Genomic DNA, 19679 nt, shown 5'->3' with positions numbered 1-19679 from the left:
CACACCCTAGGAAGTCGGGTGTGGCATCCAAGAACGCAAACCAAGGACAAAAAGTACCAATTCCGATTTGATGCTGGCGAAGTCATAAATGGAATGAAAAACATCTACCTTCAGGTCAACACTTAAGCGACAAATAAAGCACTGAAGAAGTATCTCAAAAAACATGGTACTCACGGGAATATTGCGGTTGGGCAAATCAAGGAAGATGCAGAACCATCGGAGCAGGAGGAGATACTGAAGGAAATGTTGGACAGCTTTGAGGAACAAGTCAAAGCGAATACCAAATAAATGGTATGTACATTATAGGATGATTGAACTATACATCCAAAGTTCCTGACTAACATCCTAGCCTATGTGCAGATCGTTGTTCGGCTGATCTGGGTATTTCCTTAGAAAGGCCACATTTCCAAAGCTGCTTCTGGTGGCATATGTTTCGACATTTCTTTTACATATCTTTTAATAACAGCTCGGTTGCGCTGTTGAATTTCGGCAAAGTCCAACTCTGGGGATATCCAGCCGTCCGCATCCGTCTCGAGGTATCTTTTAGCAAGTTCTTGAACGTCATGCCAATCTCGATATTCTTTAAATTCTGCTTCGATAACTTGAAGCTCATCATCTGTGAATGATAATGGACACTCTCCAGTAAACCCCAATGAATCCCATGATTTGTAGAGTTCAGCCAGGCAGGCACGTAAACCTATTGTGCCTTCAGCACTTGCCTCTCCACAGCGTATGAAGGTTTCTAAGAAAACAGATGGCAGATTTAGGCTTCGATACACATCTTTGCAATGCAAAGCAGAGCGTATCTCATAGGACTTTGTGACAATTGCATCATTTCTGTCAGAAATTGCCAGTTTTTTTTCAGCTTCATCTAGGGTCTCAAAGTCGTCCGGAAGCTGTGGTTGAACAACTCCATAAATATACTCATCATTGGGTTTGAGAAAATCAGGCCAATTTACTTGTAAAAATAAGGGGCCAGCGGATATAAACTGCCAATCGATAATCGATACAATTTGTGTTGGATCCTGCTCAGAGACAAAGATGTTCCCTGAATGCAAGTCTGTGTGCCACAGTATTGGTTTTGAAATTGATGCTAGTTCAGGATGCTGAGACTCTAATATCTTGAAGACAGTCGTTGCTTTTGTAAGGTCGGCAATTTCCCTATCAGCACAACGATTACGATTGTAAGGGCGGGTATCTTTAGCTGACGTTGGGATCCGAGATATTTCGCGCTTGGCAATGTTAATACCGTACTCAGACAGTGATGTCCCTAAGATGGGATTGATGCGGTGTTAGTTATACTATTAATGTAGAACGTAATGCTGAATACCTACAAGGACCAGCACTAATTCCAGGCTCACAAGTTCTTGCACCTGTTGTTTTATTCCAGGATCGTTCCATGGATGGCCCAATACAATATGATTGGCTTGGGTCAATCGAGTCCGGGAGATTCCAACTCCCCTTTGGTACGCTAGAGCCTCTGAGGTATAGACTCCCGGAAGCTGGGAAATGTATGGTTGCTAGTTCACTCTCAAGATTTCCGAGATGTTTTGTGAGTTCAAGTCTCGAGGTGCCGTCCATGTCTCCCCATTTCTTATAGAGTTGAACGCCAGGAGCCTTTTCCATTATTATATACTCGCATCCAACATCATTGGATGGGTCACAATTCCACGCGAGTACTCCCGGAACTGGAATTTTTGTATGCTGTCTCACTGACGAACGAAGAGATATTAGTGGTTGACATAAAAGAAGGTCGCTAGTGTTCCATTAACTACCGAATTTCAAAGTAGCAACTTCCGAGGCCGTGGAATAACTTGGAGGTCCGGCCAACTTCGATGGCAGCTTTGCAACTACCTCAGTCCCATCTGCTTTTCGCATTAAAAGTGCTTTACAAAAGCCGCCTTCCATCTTCTCGATTGACATAACAGGAGACGCGGACGCTCCAGCTGTGGCAGCCACGGCGCAAAGCTGGGGGATGTCGAACTTGATGTAACGCTGCTGGCATTGGTGTTCCTCGTTTATAAGGAACCGGCCGCTGGTATACTTGAACATATCTTCTTCGCCAATAGTTTTCCCTGTAACCAACGTCAGCTAAGGGTAATACTATGAAAAAGAAAATATGACGTCAACAAACCATGGCATGTAATAGAGACATTCCTCGCGCCTCTGATCGTATGGCGATAAAGGCGAGCGCGTATTGATGCGACTCGACTCGCCCAGCACCCTGATGGCAGTATCATCAGCGTAAAGTGCGCAATGAAGTAGTATAGTGATTAGACCTCAATTGAATCGCTGGGTTAAAGGTAGGAATCGAAGAAACCACGGCTTTAAACAGTTTTAAGGGAAGTGTGTGTGTTTTGCGCCAGTGCTGTGATCACAGTTTCGGGTATTTCTAGGATGTTGCTGACTAGTTAACTAACACAGGTAGTTACTAACTATATTTACGTCAGTACTCCGTACGGAGTAGTTATCCCGTTTGACTAGTATTCCGTACAGTAAGGGGACAATCTTAGTTAGGTATCTTAGAATCTCTATTCTATATTCTATTTCATATGCTAGTTAACTGCTCATTTAGTTGACGTCACGCAGATGGTAACTTGTAGTTAATAAGAACTCACTAGCTAAAGGGTTTGTTTGATATCCTCAACTAACCACTGACCAACGGATCAGGAGTGATGGTAACACTACTCCTCTCTCTATTGCCATTAGCAGGCTCGAGACTATTAATGGGTGTTCCATTTCCATTTCCATTTACTTGGTCCTCCGTAACAGTATTGACCTTGTTGTTAACAAGCTGTGCTTCTTCAGCAAGCTTATCCTTCTTCTTCAACTGCAATGATCCAATCTGCAGCGCTTCTTCAGGTAGCGGTCGTATGAATGGCTGACACACCCACCAGGGCCTCTGATACTTCTCCATCGTAGCCTTCGATTCATCTGATTTGACCACTCCAGGTTTTGAGGCGGGAGCAACGTGTTTCCAATTCGGGTTTTGCTCATATTCCTGCATGCCTTGCTTCACAGCCTGGTCGACTAGTTCGACTACTTTTTCGAAATTAGGCATGTCTCCTCCATGACATCGTGCAAGAGCATCGCGGATATCTGTTCGGTGCGAGACGAGGTGTCGAAGGAGTTGGAATAAATGGCCCTGCATGGAAGATAAATTGGTTGAAGGAGTTCTCTTCACACGTTTCCCTTGCTTCTGTTTCTTCCTAGGCGGCTGTTCACTTTCGTCCTCAACAGCTTCATCGGCACGAGTCTCACCGTTTGATCCCGCCCTAGGCTCGTCATCTGGATGATAGAGCGGTGCTCTCTGCGGAGGTTCCTGCTCGAGAACATATTTATAAATGATATCCATGTACCGCCGGAGCACAAAGTCAAGTCTGAATCCTCCTCTTCCGTCACGACCACGCCAATACATCCTCCCTTCCTCCCCTAGAGCCGGAGGTGTCGAGAAGATAGTAGGATCCGAAAGATTGCCTTCAGCACTCATTACGCCGTCTGCCCCCGTAGCCTCCAAGCACCGACTAAGATCATCATGATTCAAAATATTCCCGTTCGCGAAGATCACAGTTTCAGGCGGCAAATTATCTCGCAGGTATCGAATATATTCCCAATTCGCCACGCCAGTATTATGACCTTTCTGCTCCCTCCTCCTGCCATGCACGGATAGAATGCTCGCGCCAGCGGAAATTATCATACGAGCATACTCGAGCGTTTTCTCCTTTGTTTCAAGAATTCGAAACTTGGCTGTCACAGGTATCGAGAGTTCAGTATGTAACTTGTTAATAAGTTTGTATATCAGGTCTGGGTCCTCCTGCAGAAATGCACCGTAGTGGCCTTTCTTCGCGATACCCTGGGGACACCCAAGGTTCAGGTCAACCGCATCGCAGTGCTCTTCAACATGGCGTGCAGCTTTGAGTAATTCATCTGGATTGTTGGCACAAAATTGAACGATGAACGGCCTGTCATACTTCGGATTCCCATCGAGGTATGCCTCTGCTGTCGCTTCATCAGTACCGGCCTTGGTCTGACGAATGGGTTCAAAGTGTTGTGTGCGGTAAGCAGGTGCCTCGTTGAAGAACCGAGCGTGGAACATAGGTGAGTAGGCAAGGATGGGAGGGGAGCTTTCCTCCCCCGTGAACGAACGAGTGAGCATTCGCCATGCCTGTAGCAATTACCATGACATTATCAGTAAACGCTCTGGTAATTTTAGGTGATTGAAACGTACAAATTCAGATCTATCCACCATGGGCGCAACGATCATTTTTGGACAACCTATGCTCTCATAGAATTCACGACCATGTAGTTTTTTCTTCGACAGTTCAGGCTTTATTTCATTAACTGCCTGCATTATCTCGGGGGGTTTCGAGTCCGACACGACGCTGACGTCGGCTGTGTTTGCGTTTGTGCTCGACATAACTGCTATTTTTGTCCGGTGGTGGAGAGGGAGCTGGGGGAGGGTAATCGCTGGCTTCTGCAGCAAGGCGCGCCGCCAGAAGCAGAGTCGAATGAATTTCAGGATTGCGACGGATCGGATAGTGGTGCAAGGTGACGAGACATAGATGGCGCTTGAGGTGACTCTCCCAGTCGCAATTGTCATGCAGCGGTGGTTCCCTTCGTGCTTCGTTGCAAGCAAGACGGAAAAAGATATTCTGGTGCCAAGACATAAAATATTTTAGAGTTTAATGATAAGCTTAGATAAAAAAATTACTTATGTAAGGCGACAAACCCCCTGAATATCGATATGCGGATATGGGAGGATCATGTTCAAGTAGGGATATTGATGTTGATTGTTCACTATCTCAAGAAACCGACTGGCTGTATGCAGGATCCACCCACATCAGCCCCATTAGAGAACCAAACCGACCAAAAAAAAAGTCAAAAAGTAAAGCAAGATTTCAGGGTCTCGAAGACAGACCGTTTTGACTAAAAGAGACAAGACAAGCGTTGAAAAGCCAAGTCACTGAACAAGATAAAAACGCCAATTTGACCAGACAAAGGGAAGAGATTTAAAACGAAGCGACAGGAGGGAATGCTATTCTATATTAGCCGAGGCAACAAAAAAAGGAAAGAACAGAAAAGGGAAGATAGGTAGAACGAGAGAGGACGAGCGGTGTATATGTCAGTGAAGTAATGGTAGGTACAGTCAGACGAAGCAAGTAATGGTGAAAAAATTCGTAGCGGGCATAAAAGTGAAAGAGGTCAGTAGTTGATATATATAGATATACCAATGTCAATAACCAAAAAAGTTACTCGAAGTGAGAGGTAACTTGGGAGATATAACGGAAGGAAACTTCCATCTTAGAGCAGAATCTTTCCAAGTCACGTTTTGCGGCAGTGCTGACTTTATCGGACGTGCTATTTGTTGAGCCTTCGACAACAAGGTCAATGTGGGAAGAAATGTCGTCGAGTTTCACGCCGGTGAATACCTTGTCGGAGGTTTGCTTGGAAGCGGGTGGAGTGCATGGCTGGTCAAGGTAGAGGGCAAAGCAAGGGTCACTCTCGTCAATGTCGAGGTCAGCAGCAGCGACGGGGACGGAGGCTTCTATCTTAGTAGCGTCCAGATTCTCGATGCCATAAGATCTAGCATCGATAGAAGGAACGACATCTTTGGTTTCATCAGAGGGAAGAGGGCCGACAGAATTGGAGCTTTTGCCGGTGATTGCCTCCATGTCTAGAGACGGCCCGACAGGAACATCAACAACGGCAAAGACGGATGGGTTGGTGAAGTTGAAGTCAATACCCGAGTTCCAGCCTTGGTCATTGAGGTCAATAGAAGCAAAGTCGAAGGTCTGTTCGGGGACAACTGGAAGGCCGGTCTGCAAGTTTGGTACTGATACCTCTTGGTGGGGCTGTTCGATGCCGTCTTCCTTGGTTACGGTGGGCTGACTTGGAAGTTGGGGTGCTGGAGTGGTCTGAGTTTGGGCCTGAGGCTGGGGCTGAGCACCTAGGTTTGGTGGAAGACCATTGGCGCTTAGTTCGTTGAGAAAAGGCGCAAAGTGAGAGGAGGAGAGAAGCATGCGAGTGAAATCGGTGAGTCTAGCGTTCTCAAGAGCGAGGGCATTGTTCTTCTGGCGGAGCTCGTTCGCCTCGTTAGTCTTGGCAGCAACCTCGCCTTCAAGCTGGCCAATGTACTCTATTGAGCCGAGTTAGCGATGAAGGAGAACTACAACCGACAGGAGGTGGAAGACTGGACTAACCTTTTCGTCTTGATCGGAAAGCTCGGGCAGAGACTTTGTTACGGAGTTGTCGTCGTTCCTTGCTGCTGAGTTTCTTCCCCTCTTCACTGGCAAGTAATCGCTCATCTTCATCCATATCTTGCTCGTCCTTCTTGTACTTGGTAGGTTGAGGAAGGGCGTTGGTCTGTTCAGTCTCTTCCTGGCTGCTGACACTATTCTGTCTCATTTGCTGGAGTAGACGGGATATCCTCTCCTGCACGAGAGGGTCTGTGTTGCGGTTGAATTTAGTCTGAGGCCGACTCTGACTAACCTCAGGAGTCTGTCTCTGTTGTGGTGACTGATGTTGCTGTTGCTGTTGCTGTTGTTGCTGCTGCTGCTGCTGCTGCTGACGTTGGAGCATCTCTTGTCTCTGCTGAAGGGCAGCCTTGGCTCTGGCGGCCTGTTGCTGATGGATACCAGGATAGACACGCCTAGCCTGGTTTGGAGTGCCAGTAACAGGCATCTCCTGCGCACCGAGTGCACTGGGGTCGACAAACTGAGTCTTGGTAGCCTGAGCGGGCATAATGTAGGCTTCGGAGTCGGCAAGGTTCTCATCGAGGTCCATTTCAGTCGAATCCTTCAGTGGCAGGGCAGATAACGAATGCATCGGCTGCCCCATTCGGCCGTAGACGCCGTCAACAGGATGCACCATGCCCATGGGGTCGAAGCCATAGTTGTTTAGGGCCATGGTGTTGGCGAGACCACCTGGAGGTAGACCAGTCTGTTGTGTGTAGTGGGTGTACTGATGACTTGGGGCGGTATACTGCGGCTGCTGAGGTGATTGCTGCTGGTGCTGGTGCTGTTGCTGCTGAGGTTGTTGCTGCTGGTGCTGGACGAAGCCATGCTTGCTGGCAGTCTTGCTGTCTGAACTGGCAGGCGAGACGGAGGGCGAGGGATACATGGCCGGCTCGAGGTTGAGGAAGGAGTCCATGTCTGCGGCGACGTCGTAGGACTGCTGCTGGCTCGCGAGAGGCGAGAGCGTCGGCAGCAGTTCTCCCATCGCGGCCATGATGACGGTTCTTGCAGCCAATCGTCGAGCCTTATGGTCCCTTTTTTTCCTGTGCCAGCGTCTTGTGTCAAGTGTGGTAGGGGCGGTGGAGATGACGGTGATGATGGAAAGAGCTGGTGGTTGGCGTTGTTGATGGTGGTGATGATGTTGCTGATGTTGATGTTTGACGTCGAGAGAGTCGACGAGGTTGAGATAAGGAGAAAAGAAGGAAGGAGCCAGCGAAGAAAGAGGTTAAGCGCCAAGCCTTCCTAGCTGGGACACGCGTTTTCCTTCTTTGGCTGCCTGTGTATCGTGCGTACCGTCCTGTAACGCCCGTATTATACGCTTGGCACGACTTCGCCTCCTTTCCCCCGCCAGCCCCTGGACCCGCCGGCCATCTGGCCAATGACGGCGCTGCCTCGCCCTCCCGTTCCACCTACCGGTACTATTGGGAACCTAATTATAGACTTCCTTGTATTCATTATTACCAGATAAATACCACAGCACTATTTCCGTTGACGGGCAAAGTAGTAGTAGCTATCTATGAAACACTACCGCGGTAGACGGCATCAAGCCATCGGAATGGAGTGTGAGGTGGTACATGTTCCATTGAGTAGAGGACGACACTGTGGGTGAGTGAGTCAGGTGAAGGCCTTGCAGAGAACATCCTGAAAGGATCTCCCTCTCATGCAACTCTGACACACCCGGAGTGGGCCGGCAAGGCGCCAGGAGGAAGCGAAAAAGGCGGCTGTGCATCCATTTCCGCTTTGGGGCATAGATATGTCACGTGATTAAGCAATTACGTCCTTTGATTGACTGAGACAGGAAATAAGCAAGTCACGTGTATAAACATGATTATATAAGATAAAATATCACGTGAAGATGATGACAAACCAGCGGATGGAGGACGGGGTCGACCAGGAGACGACAGGGAACAAGGCAAGATGCAGGACGACGGCGATGATATGCAGCATTAAGATGCAAGAAGAAGATGGAGAGGGAGATAAGACATGCAGTGGTGGAGATGGTGATGATGGTGATGGCGGGTATGGAAGCATATAACACCACGGCGGATGAGAAACAGCCCATAACTATCCCACAGCTGATGCCCAACCAGTACTTCCGTACTTTGATTGGTACTGACTATCTATACCCCTTGGGCTGATACCACTGGAGACCGAGTCTGCATATGCAGTAATTATACAGTGAGAAGCCAGATGCTTTATGGCTGTACTCAGCATGCGATGATGAGTGTGGCATGCCTACCTGCCTGCCATAGAGCAAAAGGGGCTTCCTTTGCTCGCGCTAGTACGCGTATACTTCCATATACCCAGGTACTCCGTAGAGAGCACTTTTTATAATACAATGTGCGAAACTGATCTCGCTAATGTGGCATGACTACCAATAACCGAGCGACTCTATGGAATTGACAGTCGATGCAGAAAGCCAGACCAAGTTTTCATCCCACCTGGCTGCTTCCCTATTCGCTGGCACCCTTGCTGGCTGCATGGTATCCTCCATTCATCCATATGTACATTCATACGTCCACTACTTACCTCAAGTTCCCCTCGCCCGTCGGCCAGCGCACGCCCCCTTTTTTTATATCCTCTCGGATTTCGTTGTATTCGGATTTCGCTTTGTTCTCGTTTCAAAGTTCTACTCCCACCTTATATAGATATCTATAACGACTACAGCTAGCCAGCATGTCCCATCAGGCCACAGAGTCATTCTATGACCAGTTCTTCCTCGACTATGAGAACAACTACCATAACAATGAGGGCCTTAAGGCCTTTGTCCGCGAAGCTGCCTCGAAGCTCCCCGACCATGCAAAAGTGCTAGACGTGGGCTGCGGTACGGGGCGTCCCATAGCCGAAGCCCTCTGCGCGGCCGAGCTTGATGTTACAGGCATAGACCTGTCGACTGAAATGGTAGAGATGTGCAAGAAGCGGTTCCCCTCCGCGACGTTCATCAAGGCGGACATGACCAAGTTTCACCCCGAGCAAAAGTTCGACGCCGTCTTTGCCGTCCTCTCGTTATTCCACGTTTCTCATCGTGAATGCTACTCGATGCTGTTCAAGTTTGCCGACTGGCTGAAGGAGGGAGGCCGCCTCTTCATCACTACTATATACAGCTACGATCTAGTGGACAGGGGAGCCAAGCCGGATAGCCAGGGCATCATCGATCTTGCTGACTGCCAGTTCTTATCCCAAGATGTACCCCTGACGGCATTGTCCGGCGAGAAATGGGAAGAGTACCTGGCTGCTGCCGGATTCGTTGGGTTCCATGCTACCAAATATGACTTCCAGCCTGCGGATCCAAAGCTCAAGGTTGCCCATCACCACTTTATCACAGTGCAACGAGGAGATAACCATCCGCTTATGGGGCCCTATCCTTACCCTGATAAAGTGCGTGGGGCGTACTCTGTAAATAAGGAGGCATACAAGTCTTTCATGGAAAGGCTCAATGATGTCGAACCAAAGGCTCTGGCGGGTGTAATTGGAAACAACACCAACATTCTCACTATTGGTAATATTCTTTCTTGCTCTAACCCTTCTACCTCCGCGCCCTGAACTACAGCTAAGACAGCTTTGTATTTTCAGACCCGATGAACCGCAGTGATTCGTTCCCATTTAGCACCAAGGAAGCTTCCAGCAAGTTCGACTGCATCGTCCTGTCCCGAGTTCTCGATGGCCTGGAAGGCATTACAGAGTCGCTTCAGAAGGCCATGAAGGCAACCGGCAAGATAGTAGTCATCCAGGCTGCTCCAGACAACGATATCCTCAAACACGCCAACCTCAGCAGCAACAAAGCCCCGACGCACCACGGACTCATCCTCCAGCGAGCTGCCGAGATCCTAAAGACAAACGGCTTTGGTAGTCAGGAACTAATTCACATTAGTGATAGTGCATGTCGCTTCCCAGAGGAGGATCTGTCTGCTCGATGCAAGGGTGCTGCTACCTTGATTGCAGACATGTTCTATAGCAATGAGGCCGACTTGCAGAGTATCAAGGACGCTCTTGTCTCTAGAATGGAGGCCCTCTTCAAGGAGACTCCGCATGATGTTGGCAACCAATCTGTCATGTTGGTTGCACGGCCAGCCACTTAGGTCAAGCCAGCATGATGTTTAAAGTAATTAGCAATCCGTATGGTCTAATCCGGGAAGCCATCAAAGAAACATCCGACCCCCCAGCTGCTGATCCCTTTCCTTAATGTGGCGGACATTTCGTCATTTAGAACAAGTAAACACAGCGACTCAATAATCAGACCACCCATTGTGATATAATAAATAACCACACAACTAGCTGGCTAGCTATTAATCAATATATACGTATAATTCCAAGATAAAAAGGCTCACAGTTTAAGAAATTGAAAATACACTAGACAAAGCAAACATGTCTGTTCCTCGCGTACTCCTTCTCGGCGGTCATGGCAAGATCGCCCTCTTCCTGACTCCCCTCCTGCTCGCCCGCGGCTGGGATGTGATCAGCGCCGTCCGTGACCCCAAGCATGAAGCTGATATCCTCAAGTTCAACAAAAGCGACGATGGCAAAGCAGGCAAAGTAAGCATCTCGCTCGCTGACCTGGAGAAGATCAAGAGCAGCGATGATGCTGCGGGCGTCATAGCCGCTACTAAACCAGACTATGTCGTCTGGGCTGCTGGTACGGAATCTCCCCTAACTAACTATAACTAACCTTCTCACCCTCCATACGCCGGCCCCATATGCTATGCTATGCATAAATATGGTAACTACATACTAACCTGCTTGCAGGAGCCGGCGGCAAAGGCCCCGTCGACCGTACCTACGCCATCGACCAAGATGCTGCAAAACACTTCATCCACGCCATCATGGCTGGCCCCAACAGCATCTCCAAGTTCCTACTGATCTCGCACATCGGTAGCCGGCGCAAGCCCGCTCCTTGGTGGTCATCTGCAGACTGGGAATCGGTAGACCGCATCAAGGCTGCACTGCCGGATTACTACAAGGCCAAGCTTGATGCAGACGAGTACTTCTCCGTCATGGCAGCGCAGCGCAGGGAGAAGCACGGAGATAGTAACTTCCAAGCAATCAATTTGCGCCCTACCACGCTCTCTGACGAGCCTGCGACGGGTAAAGTTGAGTTCGGACGTACGGGGACAGGAGACCGAGTGCCGATTCCGCGTGAAGACGTAGCTCTTGTGGCTGACGAGGTGTTGGCTTGCTCGAACGTGAAGGGTTACCAGGATTTGATCAGTGGCCAGACGCCGGTTAAGGAGGCCGTTGATAAGGTTGGGAGGTCGGGTCTTTGCTGCTTTGAGGGGGAAGATCTCGAGGCTATGCGTGAGAGGTTCAGGGAGTCTCTTGCTTAGTGGACACTGGTTTACTGGTGATAAATATGAATAGTGGACATCAGAAATACAAAGAATTGTCATGCTGAACAGAGTACTGGGTATTGGACATATACATCACTATCACTACCCGATAGTAGGAGCCGGGCTGCTGTCCTGCTGTCGGCGGTTCGCCGGACGAGGCCCAGCATAGGGAGCAAGTATCTTTAAGTGCACAGCTGGCCATGTTCTAGATGCCGATGGAGACACTGTATCTTACTGGAGTCGATGGAGACTGGTCCACGTTATTTCTGGGCATTAAACAAAGCTGAGAAAATAGATTGATCCAGCATGTTTAATTGTCTAGGTATCCATGGGATTGTGGCTGTGACGATAGTGTTTTACCCCTTGATTCCATAAAAATAGACGCAACAGTGCCCAGCTCGGGGTAAACACCGCGCGGGTAGACCTGTTTCATACAGCTAAGACCATTGGTATGAGGAATATAGGTTTATACAATGGCTCAAACGCCGGGAGCGAGATTGAAATTATGAGCGGAGATGCGCTGTACATCTCCGTTCCATGATATGCAAAGGATAATTCTGAGAAGATGTAGGTATGTATTGTACACAAGAGAAGTGCTGGCCCGCTCAAGGAATGCAGAAAATCAAACATATAGATAAATAGGTAGACAGATAAGGAAGGAAGCGGGAAAGACCTGCATCATTCGTCCGATGTGGTTTCGAGGAATTTGGTCAGGAGAGGCTGGTGGGCTTCTGCCTGTATGGCGTCTGCCACACGCAATCTCATATGGTCAAATGCAAGCACGATAGGAGGATTGTTGGCGGAAGAAGACGGGCTTTTTGGCCTAGAGCGGGATGCTGGGCGAGATGTTTTCCCTGCTGCACCCTCAGCCATTGTGTAGTCTTCCTCTACATCCTCTGAGGTAGGAATATCACGGACAACCGATGGAGCTTGACGTGGTTTCTTATCCGCTGCATTATTTCCCCTATTGTTCCATCCCTTCGGTGGCTGTATATGTACTTCCTTTGCATTCGCAATGTCAGGCATCTTTCGATACCGCTGACTAAAGTGTGTCATGACAATAACTTTGGCTTCCATCCTGAGACCAACCGTCATGGCTTCGCTTACGGTTGAGTGGCGCTTAGCAACTGCGTCAGATATCATGTTGTCGTCAAAGGTAGCTTCATGAATCAGAACGGTCGAGCCACGGCCAATGTCGATGAAGCGAGTTGATGGGCGACAGTCTCCCGAGTACGAAACTTTGAATCCTGTTGGAAAGACAAGAGATACTGCCTTTGCACCCTGGCAGTGGGATACCGGAGTCGTGAGAATGGCATCTAGTCCAGTGCCTTGTTTTAGCAGCTTTGTGACAGGAGAATTCGCGTCATCGAATTTCAGCCGTGTTCCAAGGTGTTTCCCATCCTTGTCTGAGATGGCGGCACCGTTCCTCTGGCGGCGATGGATAGTATACGTATAATCTATCTTACCGTCGGGATGTTCAAAAGAGGAGGCAGATAGGGGGACGACTTTATCATATCCGTAGTTTTCGACATTTGTGTACTCGGCCATCCACTGCAGCATATGCTGGGCCGAGACAACGTAGAGTCTCTTCTCGCTTAGCATCTTAGGTACATCCTCCTCAGTAATGTCCATGTAGGAGGCCGTGCTAGGCAAATTTCCGTAAACAGCTTCGTGCCAGGCTTTAATAACTGAGACAGTTCCTAGATGATGGTCTGCATGCAAATGACTGATCCAGATAACTTTGAGATCACGAAGAACGTCTTTCAGTTCCTCGGGTCCAAAAGTACGCTTCAGCTGGCCGAGGGTACCTTCACCTGCGTCAAACAGGTAGTTACCATGGCCTGGGACTCGCAAAAATGTCCCGGATACGTTTCTGTACCGGGACGGACAGGACGAGCCGGTTCCAAGGGCGATTATTTCAGCATCCCCGTTGGGAATGCTTTCCTTTAGCTTCTCAATCCTCTTTTGTACCCCTGGCTGAGAGAGTATCTCGCCCATAACTCTAGAGTAGCTGTTTCTCCGTGACATCTTAATCGGCTTCGGGGGCAGCGCTGAGCTAGTTGTAAGCTTAACGCTAGGCTCGAGATCAATTGTCAGGTTAGGCCGGGCAATGGAGATGGAGGTTTTAGTGTCTGTTGCAACAAAGTCATTGACGGGCGACATTGCCTTGTTATTGCAGATTGTCTTCTGGTAGCGGTCAGCATCGATAGCTGAAAATTCAACAGTAGCGTTAGACACTGCTGGGAAGCCGTAGTTGTCTGGGCAGTAATCGGGCGATGAGACAATATGTTTGTATTTGGACATCTTCGCCACGAATTCCTGGAGGAGAGGGTGGCCGCCGACACCGGGACCAAGGATCCAAACAAAGACTTCCATTCCCTTCATTATTTCAGCATTCTCCCATTCCTTTCGATTGACAATGGCCTGAATATAGTCGACTGAAGGCAGCTCTAGCACGGCGAATCCTTTGCCTGGCCTGTTCTCTCCAAGGACCATGTCAGGGGTAATCGTCTTGCCATCTACTGATATCACAGTTTCTCCGGTAGCAAGTCTTCTAAAGTCTGACTTGTCCGCAATATTCAGAGACTCGGCTCGTTTCCTATCAAACTTGCCTCTGGAATCATGGCCACGGATGATATATGAAACTGCACAGTCTGAGGGGGTAGTTGCAGGCAAAGAATCAACCATCGCACCGGGCCACGGCTGTCGGACAAGAACATTGATGTTCGGCAGAGCTTCTCCATCACCAGGCTTTGGCCCTTCATAAGGCTTTACCTCCCCTGTGTCTTTATCACGAATAAAGAGCGTAGCTGGAAGAGACACTTCCGCTAGAGGCGTCTCAACTAGCGTATCTAGACGCCATTGAGAGTTGAACATGTCCAGGACAATTTTCTGCCTGGTTACTAGATCCTTCTCTCTAGCAGATTTTGTAGCTGCAGCTCCCTCCCCTCCTTCAAAGTCGTCCAAAGTCCTCTTTCCTGGCTGTAGTCTGGGGGAGGTAGATGGGTATACAGGTAAGGCCCAGACTTTAATATGATCGTCTGACCAAGCTGGCTTCGTGAGGTCAATGGTTGCATCCCGCTCTTCACAACCATGGCTGCCGAATTCGCGAATCTCGATCGGGACACCTGTCCTGCAGATAAATGTCCTTCCAGTGGCTAAGGTATGGGTCAGGTTAGGCCCACCATATAGAGATATCGGCCGCTGGCCATGGAACTCAGGCAGCGCTTCCAGTTCTAACTTGCGCCGTTTTACCCGCTCCATCAGTTCATCAGCATCCCTCTGGCGCACCGCTGCCTTTGCGCGTTCTTCAAGGTTCTTGATCTTCCGCGACTCGGCCTCCACCATGGCACCCGATGCAGATGCCATTGTATCCGATAACGTCAGAAGCATACCCAGCATCCCCCCATTGCCAGCCCAAGTGGTCTTTCCAGTCAAGAAAACCTCCGAAAGCTTCGACAACCGGACATTATTCTCTATGCAGGCTCGCTGCGTACCTTCAGACAGATTCCCAAAAAAGTACCGCTTATCATCGTAGTGGAGGAAGAGGGTGGTACCAGGCGTGTCGGAGGTTGGGGCCGTAACAAATTGGATAAACGACTTCATCCTGTCGGCGCCTGGTGGTGGCCTTTCCTGTTTAACCGAAGAATACTGGGACAGGCGCCTATCTTCGAGAATCCAGGAATAGTTCTGTCTTATGCGATGGCCACGGCGTTTTCGGACCCAGTCATCGAGGTTATTTGGGCGTGTTGTGTGGAACAGTCGAGTTGGCGATAGTAGACAATCGAATGTAGCAGAGACAGGAGTCCAACGAGGTTCGAGCTGGCACTGTTAAACTTGTATAAGCATGTTGAATCCTTCAATGGCTGAGGCTGTCTGAGGCAGAAGCCTCTATTTATGCGAGAGGGGAGGCATGCGACTGACTCACCTTTGCCAGAACTCTCTGTAAAGCAGCCAATATGCCGGCTCAAGGTAGTATCATGCAGTGACAACGAATAGCAAGAACAATAAATGCGATTCAAAGCATTAGGATTAAACAGCAAATCAACTTTTATTTACTAGCTTTACTTTCAACCAAATTTTCGGTCGTGACGTTACGAAGATTTGCGACTGTTCGTGGAGTCTTTTTTTTTTTTTCATTTTTGGTGAAGCTGCTGCTGAGTCAGCAGGTTTATCGATAGCGATAAGACGAAAGGGCGAGATAAAAGAAGATCCAACATTGCAGCATTATATTATGTTCTATGGAGCCCTATAGACTGAATTGTACATAATTAGTAACCAGCTGGCTGCTGCTCTCCCTCAGGGAACATGCCCTTGTCGAGGTTCAAGCCACACTCTTGTCGCCAGTTGGCAGGAGTAAACTTGTCAACAATCTCCTTGAAAGCTTCGAGAGTGCAGAATGACTTGTCTCCCGGCAAATGTTTGGAAGGGCTTGCTGCACAACCTGGGATGGTGACCGGCCTGTCGTTGTAGCGGATGCGGACGTAGTGATTTGATAGGGCAGGCTGCTTGGCCTGGGGGGTACGAGCAAAGCCAGCAGATGAGCTAGCGGACTGGCTCTTCTTACCTGTGAGCAAGGAGAAGAAGGATGGCTTGTCAGATGCTGGCTTCTTAGCAGGTGGGCTAGAGAACTCTTCCAGGATTGCTCCAGCCGGTGAGCTGGGGACATCCCTTTCGGAGACATCTTTGAATAGTTCCACGGCGATCGACGAGGTGTAAGGAGGCCATCTCTCGCCCTTGAATGCGCCAACACTTGAGAGAATAGAGGCAAGAGTGGTATCATGGCAGCCACTCATGGCTAGTTTGACAGAGGGACTTTCTTCGCCTGGCTGATATGCAGCAGCCATGGGCCTCCAGCCCTTGTGGGAAGCGGCATGGACCATTCTCTCGACAACATCTCCCATAAGCGCACCGATGGCAAGTTTGCGGTACTCCCTACTCTCTTGACTACCAGCAAACCACTCGTCTACTCCTATCCTATCAGCGATCTCACGGGCCTTGGGATCATAGAACTCTGCAGGAAGACGAGTGTTTGGCCCGTGGGCATAAGTGGACGCAACGGTGTCCATGATTCCAGACAACCGAGGGAGCGAGTCAACAGCCACTCGAGGGGAATTTTCTGGCATCCACTTTGACCAGAGCGAGTTAAGGTATGCCATCTCTTCTGAGTCGTTCCCTAGACAGGTCAGTATAACATGTGCGCCAGAAATACGTGAAATCAGAGTAGTTGGTTACATTTATCAGCGGCACGCTGGGCAAAGAGCCTGGCCAGCTGCCTGAACCGGTGACAGCTCCCCTCGTTAGGGAATAGAGTCTCCTCTGCAGCTGACCTTAGAATTATGGACGGCTTAGCAAAGTCTGAAGTCCTAGCACTGGATGGGTACAATCCCCAAAAGGCACTCTGCAACGACTCTAGGGCTCGCGGGACGGGAGTCGAGCGGAGGTACATGCTATCCGTATTCGAGATAATCTCCGGCAAGAAACTGAGCCGCTCAACATAGAGATGTCTGAGCCTCTGGCCGAGCTCAAATGTAGTTTGGCGGCCTTTGTCTGTAAGCTCTCCGAGCTGGCTGTTGATGTACCCGAAATATTAGCAAAGTGGTCCATTGCATCGTTGTATATACAAGTAGCACGTACCATATACCGTCTACTTCACCATTTGGCCCGCGAGCAATAAGAGGCTCGTCGGCGTCCCCGAAGCGTTCCATCCTTCTCTTCCACTGAAAGGTGTCCCAGGAAGAAAGGTCCTGCTTGGAGGCCGCCATGGCAGCTAGTCGGGAAGCGATGTTGCAGTACGGCCAGTCTGCGTCAAAATAGAACGTTTAGATATCCACCGCCGGTCAGTATGGAAGGGAGGGAGGGCCGAGCGGGCTGAGTCAAGTACATGAGTGTAATCCGGCCTGCCAGCCCATTGAGTCAGTCAATTGATGCGCATGTCAACGCGAATAAGGAGACATACATTCTGAAATCTGTTTGCGATGGGAGTTCGTTCGCCTGTTTATATACGGTCAACAAGCAGGTTCATCATCCTATCATGCCGGACTTGTAACTACTCAGCGTCATACCATGTCGTAAAAACTGAAAAAATCCAGGTCAGCCTGACTGTCCATCAGCTCTAAATTAGTAGACGAAGATCTGGAGACTTACTATCTGCACCAGCTGGAGTTCGAGATCCTTTGGGTAGAGCTGCCGGAGCTCCTCGTCGGAGTAAGGTGCGCGGGGGATAAGCGTTGTCATTGTTGAGCCAGTCAGTATTGAAATATCGACCGGTTATTGACTAATATATATATAGGGCTTCTTTGAAGATGGAGTATGAGCAAACCCCCCAGTAAGGCTGATGAACCGGTGTCTTTTCCTAGCTGTCTTCCTAGCTGTTGCTCTGTAGACAGCTTGTGTTCGCTTTGTCTGTATGCTTCGTGTTAATGGTTTGGCCAGCCTGAGTCAGCCAACATTTAACTAGTTAGCTCCACACACTCCTAAACACGCTAACTGGTTAGTTAACCGAGGCAAGTAGTTATCCTTTAGTTACTCTTAGGACTATAAAAGATCGGCATAACATGCAATGTTCACCAACAGTATCAATTAGTGATGTGAAGGTAAGTAGGCGAGATTTCGTCAAAAATATAGCTTCTACGCTTCAACTCGCTGACTACGAGTGTAGGCTCGCTCTTTTGGCTCAGCTGTATATGGGCTAGAGCATCTCATGCTCAGCAACTCTCACGTCAAGCCCTGAAGCCATGGATGCTGTAGTGCTTGTTCTGCCGTTGGTCGTGTCTTGTCTTCGATAGTTAGAATATAGTGGATAAAGTCAACAAAACCCTTTGGAGCATTGACTTTGGCTAGCTCTTCTTCAAGAGATCCAACTTTGACAAGGCCGTGTTTCACAAAAATTTCTGCCAGGTCAAATTCAGCTTGGTATTTAGGGTCCTCATCTCGTTTTATGGGTCCAATGAGTTTGATGATATTGCCAATTGCCCAAGCAGACTTGTTCACTTCAAGGGGAAACTCCTGAGCACGACAATCTTGATCCCAGTTCCCAAAAATGACCCGATTTGCAAAGAAATGTGTTAACTATGTATGTCAATATCAGAAGTAGTTAGTAGGGTAGGATACTCGGGGTAAAACGGATAATTCAATAGGACCTACAGTCACACCAACAGACCACACCTGGCAGGGTGGGGTAGGTAACGCTCCCTTCCAAATTTCTGGGGCACGGATTTCAACCCCCTGTAGTCTACAGTGGTCAAAGCCCTCGGAAGGAATTACTAATAGATAAGGTAATAGTACGTAGATGGTTTGTAAAATGACATCTCTCAGGGAATAGGCAGCATACTTGCTCCAAGATCGCCGAGTTTGATTGTTGGTTTTGATAATTCCGCCTTAGAAACTAGGACGGATTAGGGTTAATATCTGTTGGGTTGATATCAATTCTCACGCGTTGTAATCATGTACGCTCTTCACAAATACCAGTATGCACGGCAGTGAAATGCCCATCCATATCTGAGAAGGCCTTTACAGCCTTGAGGATAAACCTTGCGGTGGCCTATTAAAAGGGTTGCCCGAGTTCCTGTGCCTTCGCCCTCAGTGACCATAGATCAGTATCTAAGTACTCAAAAACAATACACCGATCCGTCTCATTGTCAATGACTTCATGCATCGCTCTGATGTAGGGCAATTCGGCAACACAGCGGTAGCTATAGCAGTTGGCCTCGGTTTGGTATATGACGGGATCAGACCCCTCGGATCAGTCTGTTGTTAGTATAAATAACTATATGCTGAGTATCAAAACCGGGGAGGCAATGCAGCCAGGGTCACTCATATGGTGTGTTTGACCCCACGGTCGAAGCCTGAAAGACATTCTGCTTCAATGCTTTTACGACTTGGTATTGGCCTCGTCTGCCGTTAATTAGAACCTTTTTCCCCTTCGTCAAGAGGCCATAAATAGGACGAGGCATCTTGGGTGAAGCTGGAAGGACGTCACCATCCAGGCCTTGTTGAGTAAGGACAGTAACCAGTCAATGAATAGTGAGTGATAAAATTAAGTAGACAAAGCCAATTCTAGTTCTTATTGGCCATAAATAGTACATACAAATACATCCAATAGGAGCCATCGTTAAGCAAA

At 48.8% G+C, this 19679-nt stretch overlaps 8 protein-coding genes across 8 annotated transcripts; 2 read left to right on the top strand and 6 right to left on the bottom strand.

The window, feature by feature from the left end:
* Positions 1-389: 389 nt before the first annotated feature.
* On the bottom strand, positions 390-2155 carry MGYG_07215 (protein kinase subdomain-containing protein; the record flags this gene model as incomplete). The annotated part of the gene is made up of 4 exons (XM_003171168.1): positions 390-1270; positions 1335-1617; positions 1792-2091; positions 2135-2155. The coding sequence occupies 4 exons, from the start codon at positions 2153-2155 to the stop codon at positions 390-392; spliced, it is 1485 nt and encodes a 494-aa protein (XP_003171216.1).
* A 492-nt stretch (positions 2156-2647) lies between these two features.
* On the bottom strand, positions 2648-4430 carry MGYG_07214 (hypothetical protein; the record flags this gene model as incomplete). Its single annotated transcript, XM_003171167.1, has 2 exons — positions 4229-4430; positions 2648-4165 (listed from the first exon to the last, which is right to left on the bottom strand). The coding sequence occupies exons 1-2, from the start codon at positions 4415-4417 to the stop codon at positions 2648-2650; spliced, it is 1707 nt and encodes a 568-aa protein (XP_003171215.1). The 5' UTR covers positions 4418-4430.
* Positions 4431-5249: 819 nt separating this feature from the next.
* Positions 5250-7227, bottom strand: MGYG_07213 (hypothetical protein; the record flags this gene model as incomplete). Its single annotated transcript, XM_003171166.1, has 2 exons — positions 5250-6136; positions 6201-7227. The coding sequence occupies 2 exons, from the start codon at positions 7225-7227 to the stop codon at positions 5250-5252; spliced, it is 1914 nt and encodes a 637-aa protein (XP_003171214.1).
* Positions 7228-8909: 1682 nt separating this feature from the next.
* On the top strand, positions 8910-10312 carry MGYG_07212 (methyltransferase type 11; the record flags this gene model as incomplete). Its single annotated transcript, XM_003171165.1, has 2 exons — positions 8910-9732; positions 9807-10312. The coding sequence occupies 2 exons, from the start codon at positions 8910-8912 to the stop codon at positions 10310-10312; spliced, it is 1329 nt and encodes a 442-aa protein (XP_003171213.1).
* Positions 10313-10598: 286 nt separating this feature from the next.
* Positions 10599-11554, top strand: MGYG_07211 (NAD dependent epimerase/dehydratase; the record flags this gene model as incomplete). Its single annotated transcript, XM_003171164.1, has 2 exons — positions 10599-10866; positions 10977-11554. 2 exons carry the CDS (start codon positions 10599-10601, stop codon positions 11552-11554), a joined length of 846 nt encoding a protein of 281 aa, XP_003171212.1.
* Positions 11555-12235: 681 nt separating this feature from the next.
* MGYG_07210 (hypothetical protein) lies at positions 12236-15319 on the bottom strand (the record flags this gene model as incomplete). The annotated part of the gene is made up of 1 exon (XM_003171163.1): positions 12236-15319. One exon carries the CDS (start codon positions 15317-15319, stop codon positions 12236-12238), a length of 3084 nt encoding a protein of 1027 aa, XP_003171211.1.
* Positions 15320-15828: 509 nt separating this feature from the next.
* On the bottom strand, positions 15829-17322 carry MGYG_07209 (hypothetical protein; the record flags this gene model as incomplete). Its single annotated transcript, XM_003171162.1, has 4 exons — positions 15829-16733; positions 16793-16833; positions 16888-17127; positions 17195-17322. The coding sequence occupies 4 exons, from the start codon at positions 17320-17322 to the stop codon at positions 15829-15831; spliced, it is 1314 nt and encodes a 437-aa protein (XP_003171210.1).
* Positions 17323-18274: 952 nt separating this feature from the next.
* MGYG_07208 (hypothetical protein) lies at positions 18275-19668 on the bottom strand (the record flags this gene model as incomplete). Its single annotated transcript, XM_003171161.1, has 6 exons — positions 18275-18628; positions 18704-18822; positions 18891-18944; positions 19025-19100; positions 19396-19547; positions 19647-19668. The coding sequence occupies 6 exons, from the start codon at positions 19666-19668 to the stop codon at positions 18275-18277; spliced, it is 777 nt and encodes a 258-aa protein (XP_003171209.1).
* Positions 19669-19679: the final 11 nt, after the last annotated feature.

The sequence above is a fragment of the Nannizzia gypsea genome, genomic scaffold (genome assembly GCF_000150975.2).
Source record: "Nannizzia gypsea CBS 118893 supercont1.6 genomic scaffold, whole genome shotgun sequence".
Lineage (NCBI taxonomy): Eukaryota > Fungi > Ascomycota > Eurotiomycetes > Onygenales > Arthrodermataceae > Nannizzia > Nannizzia gypsea.
This window is presented reverse-complemented; position numbering and strand designations above follow the sequence as displayed.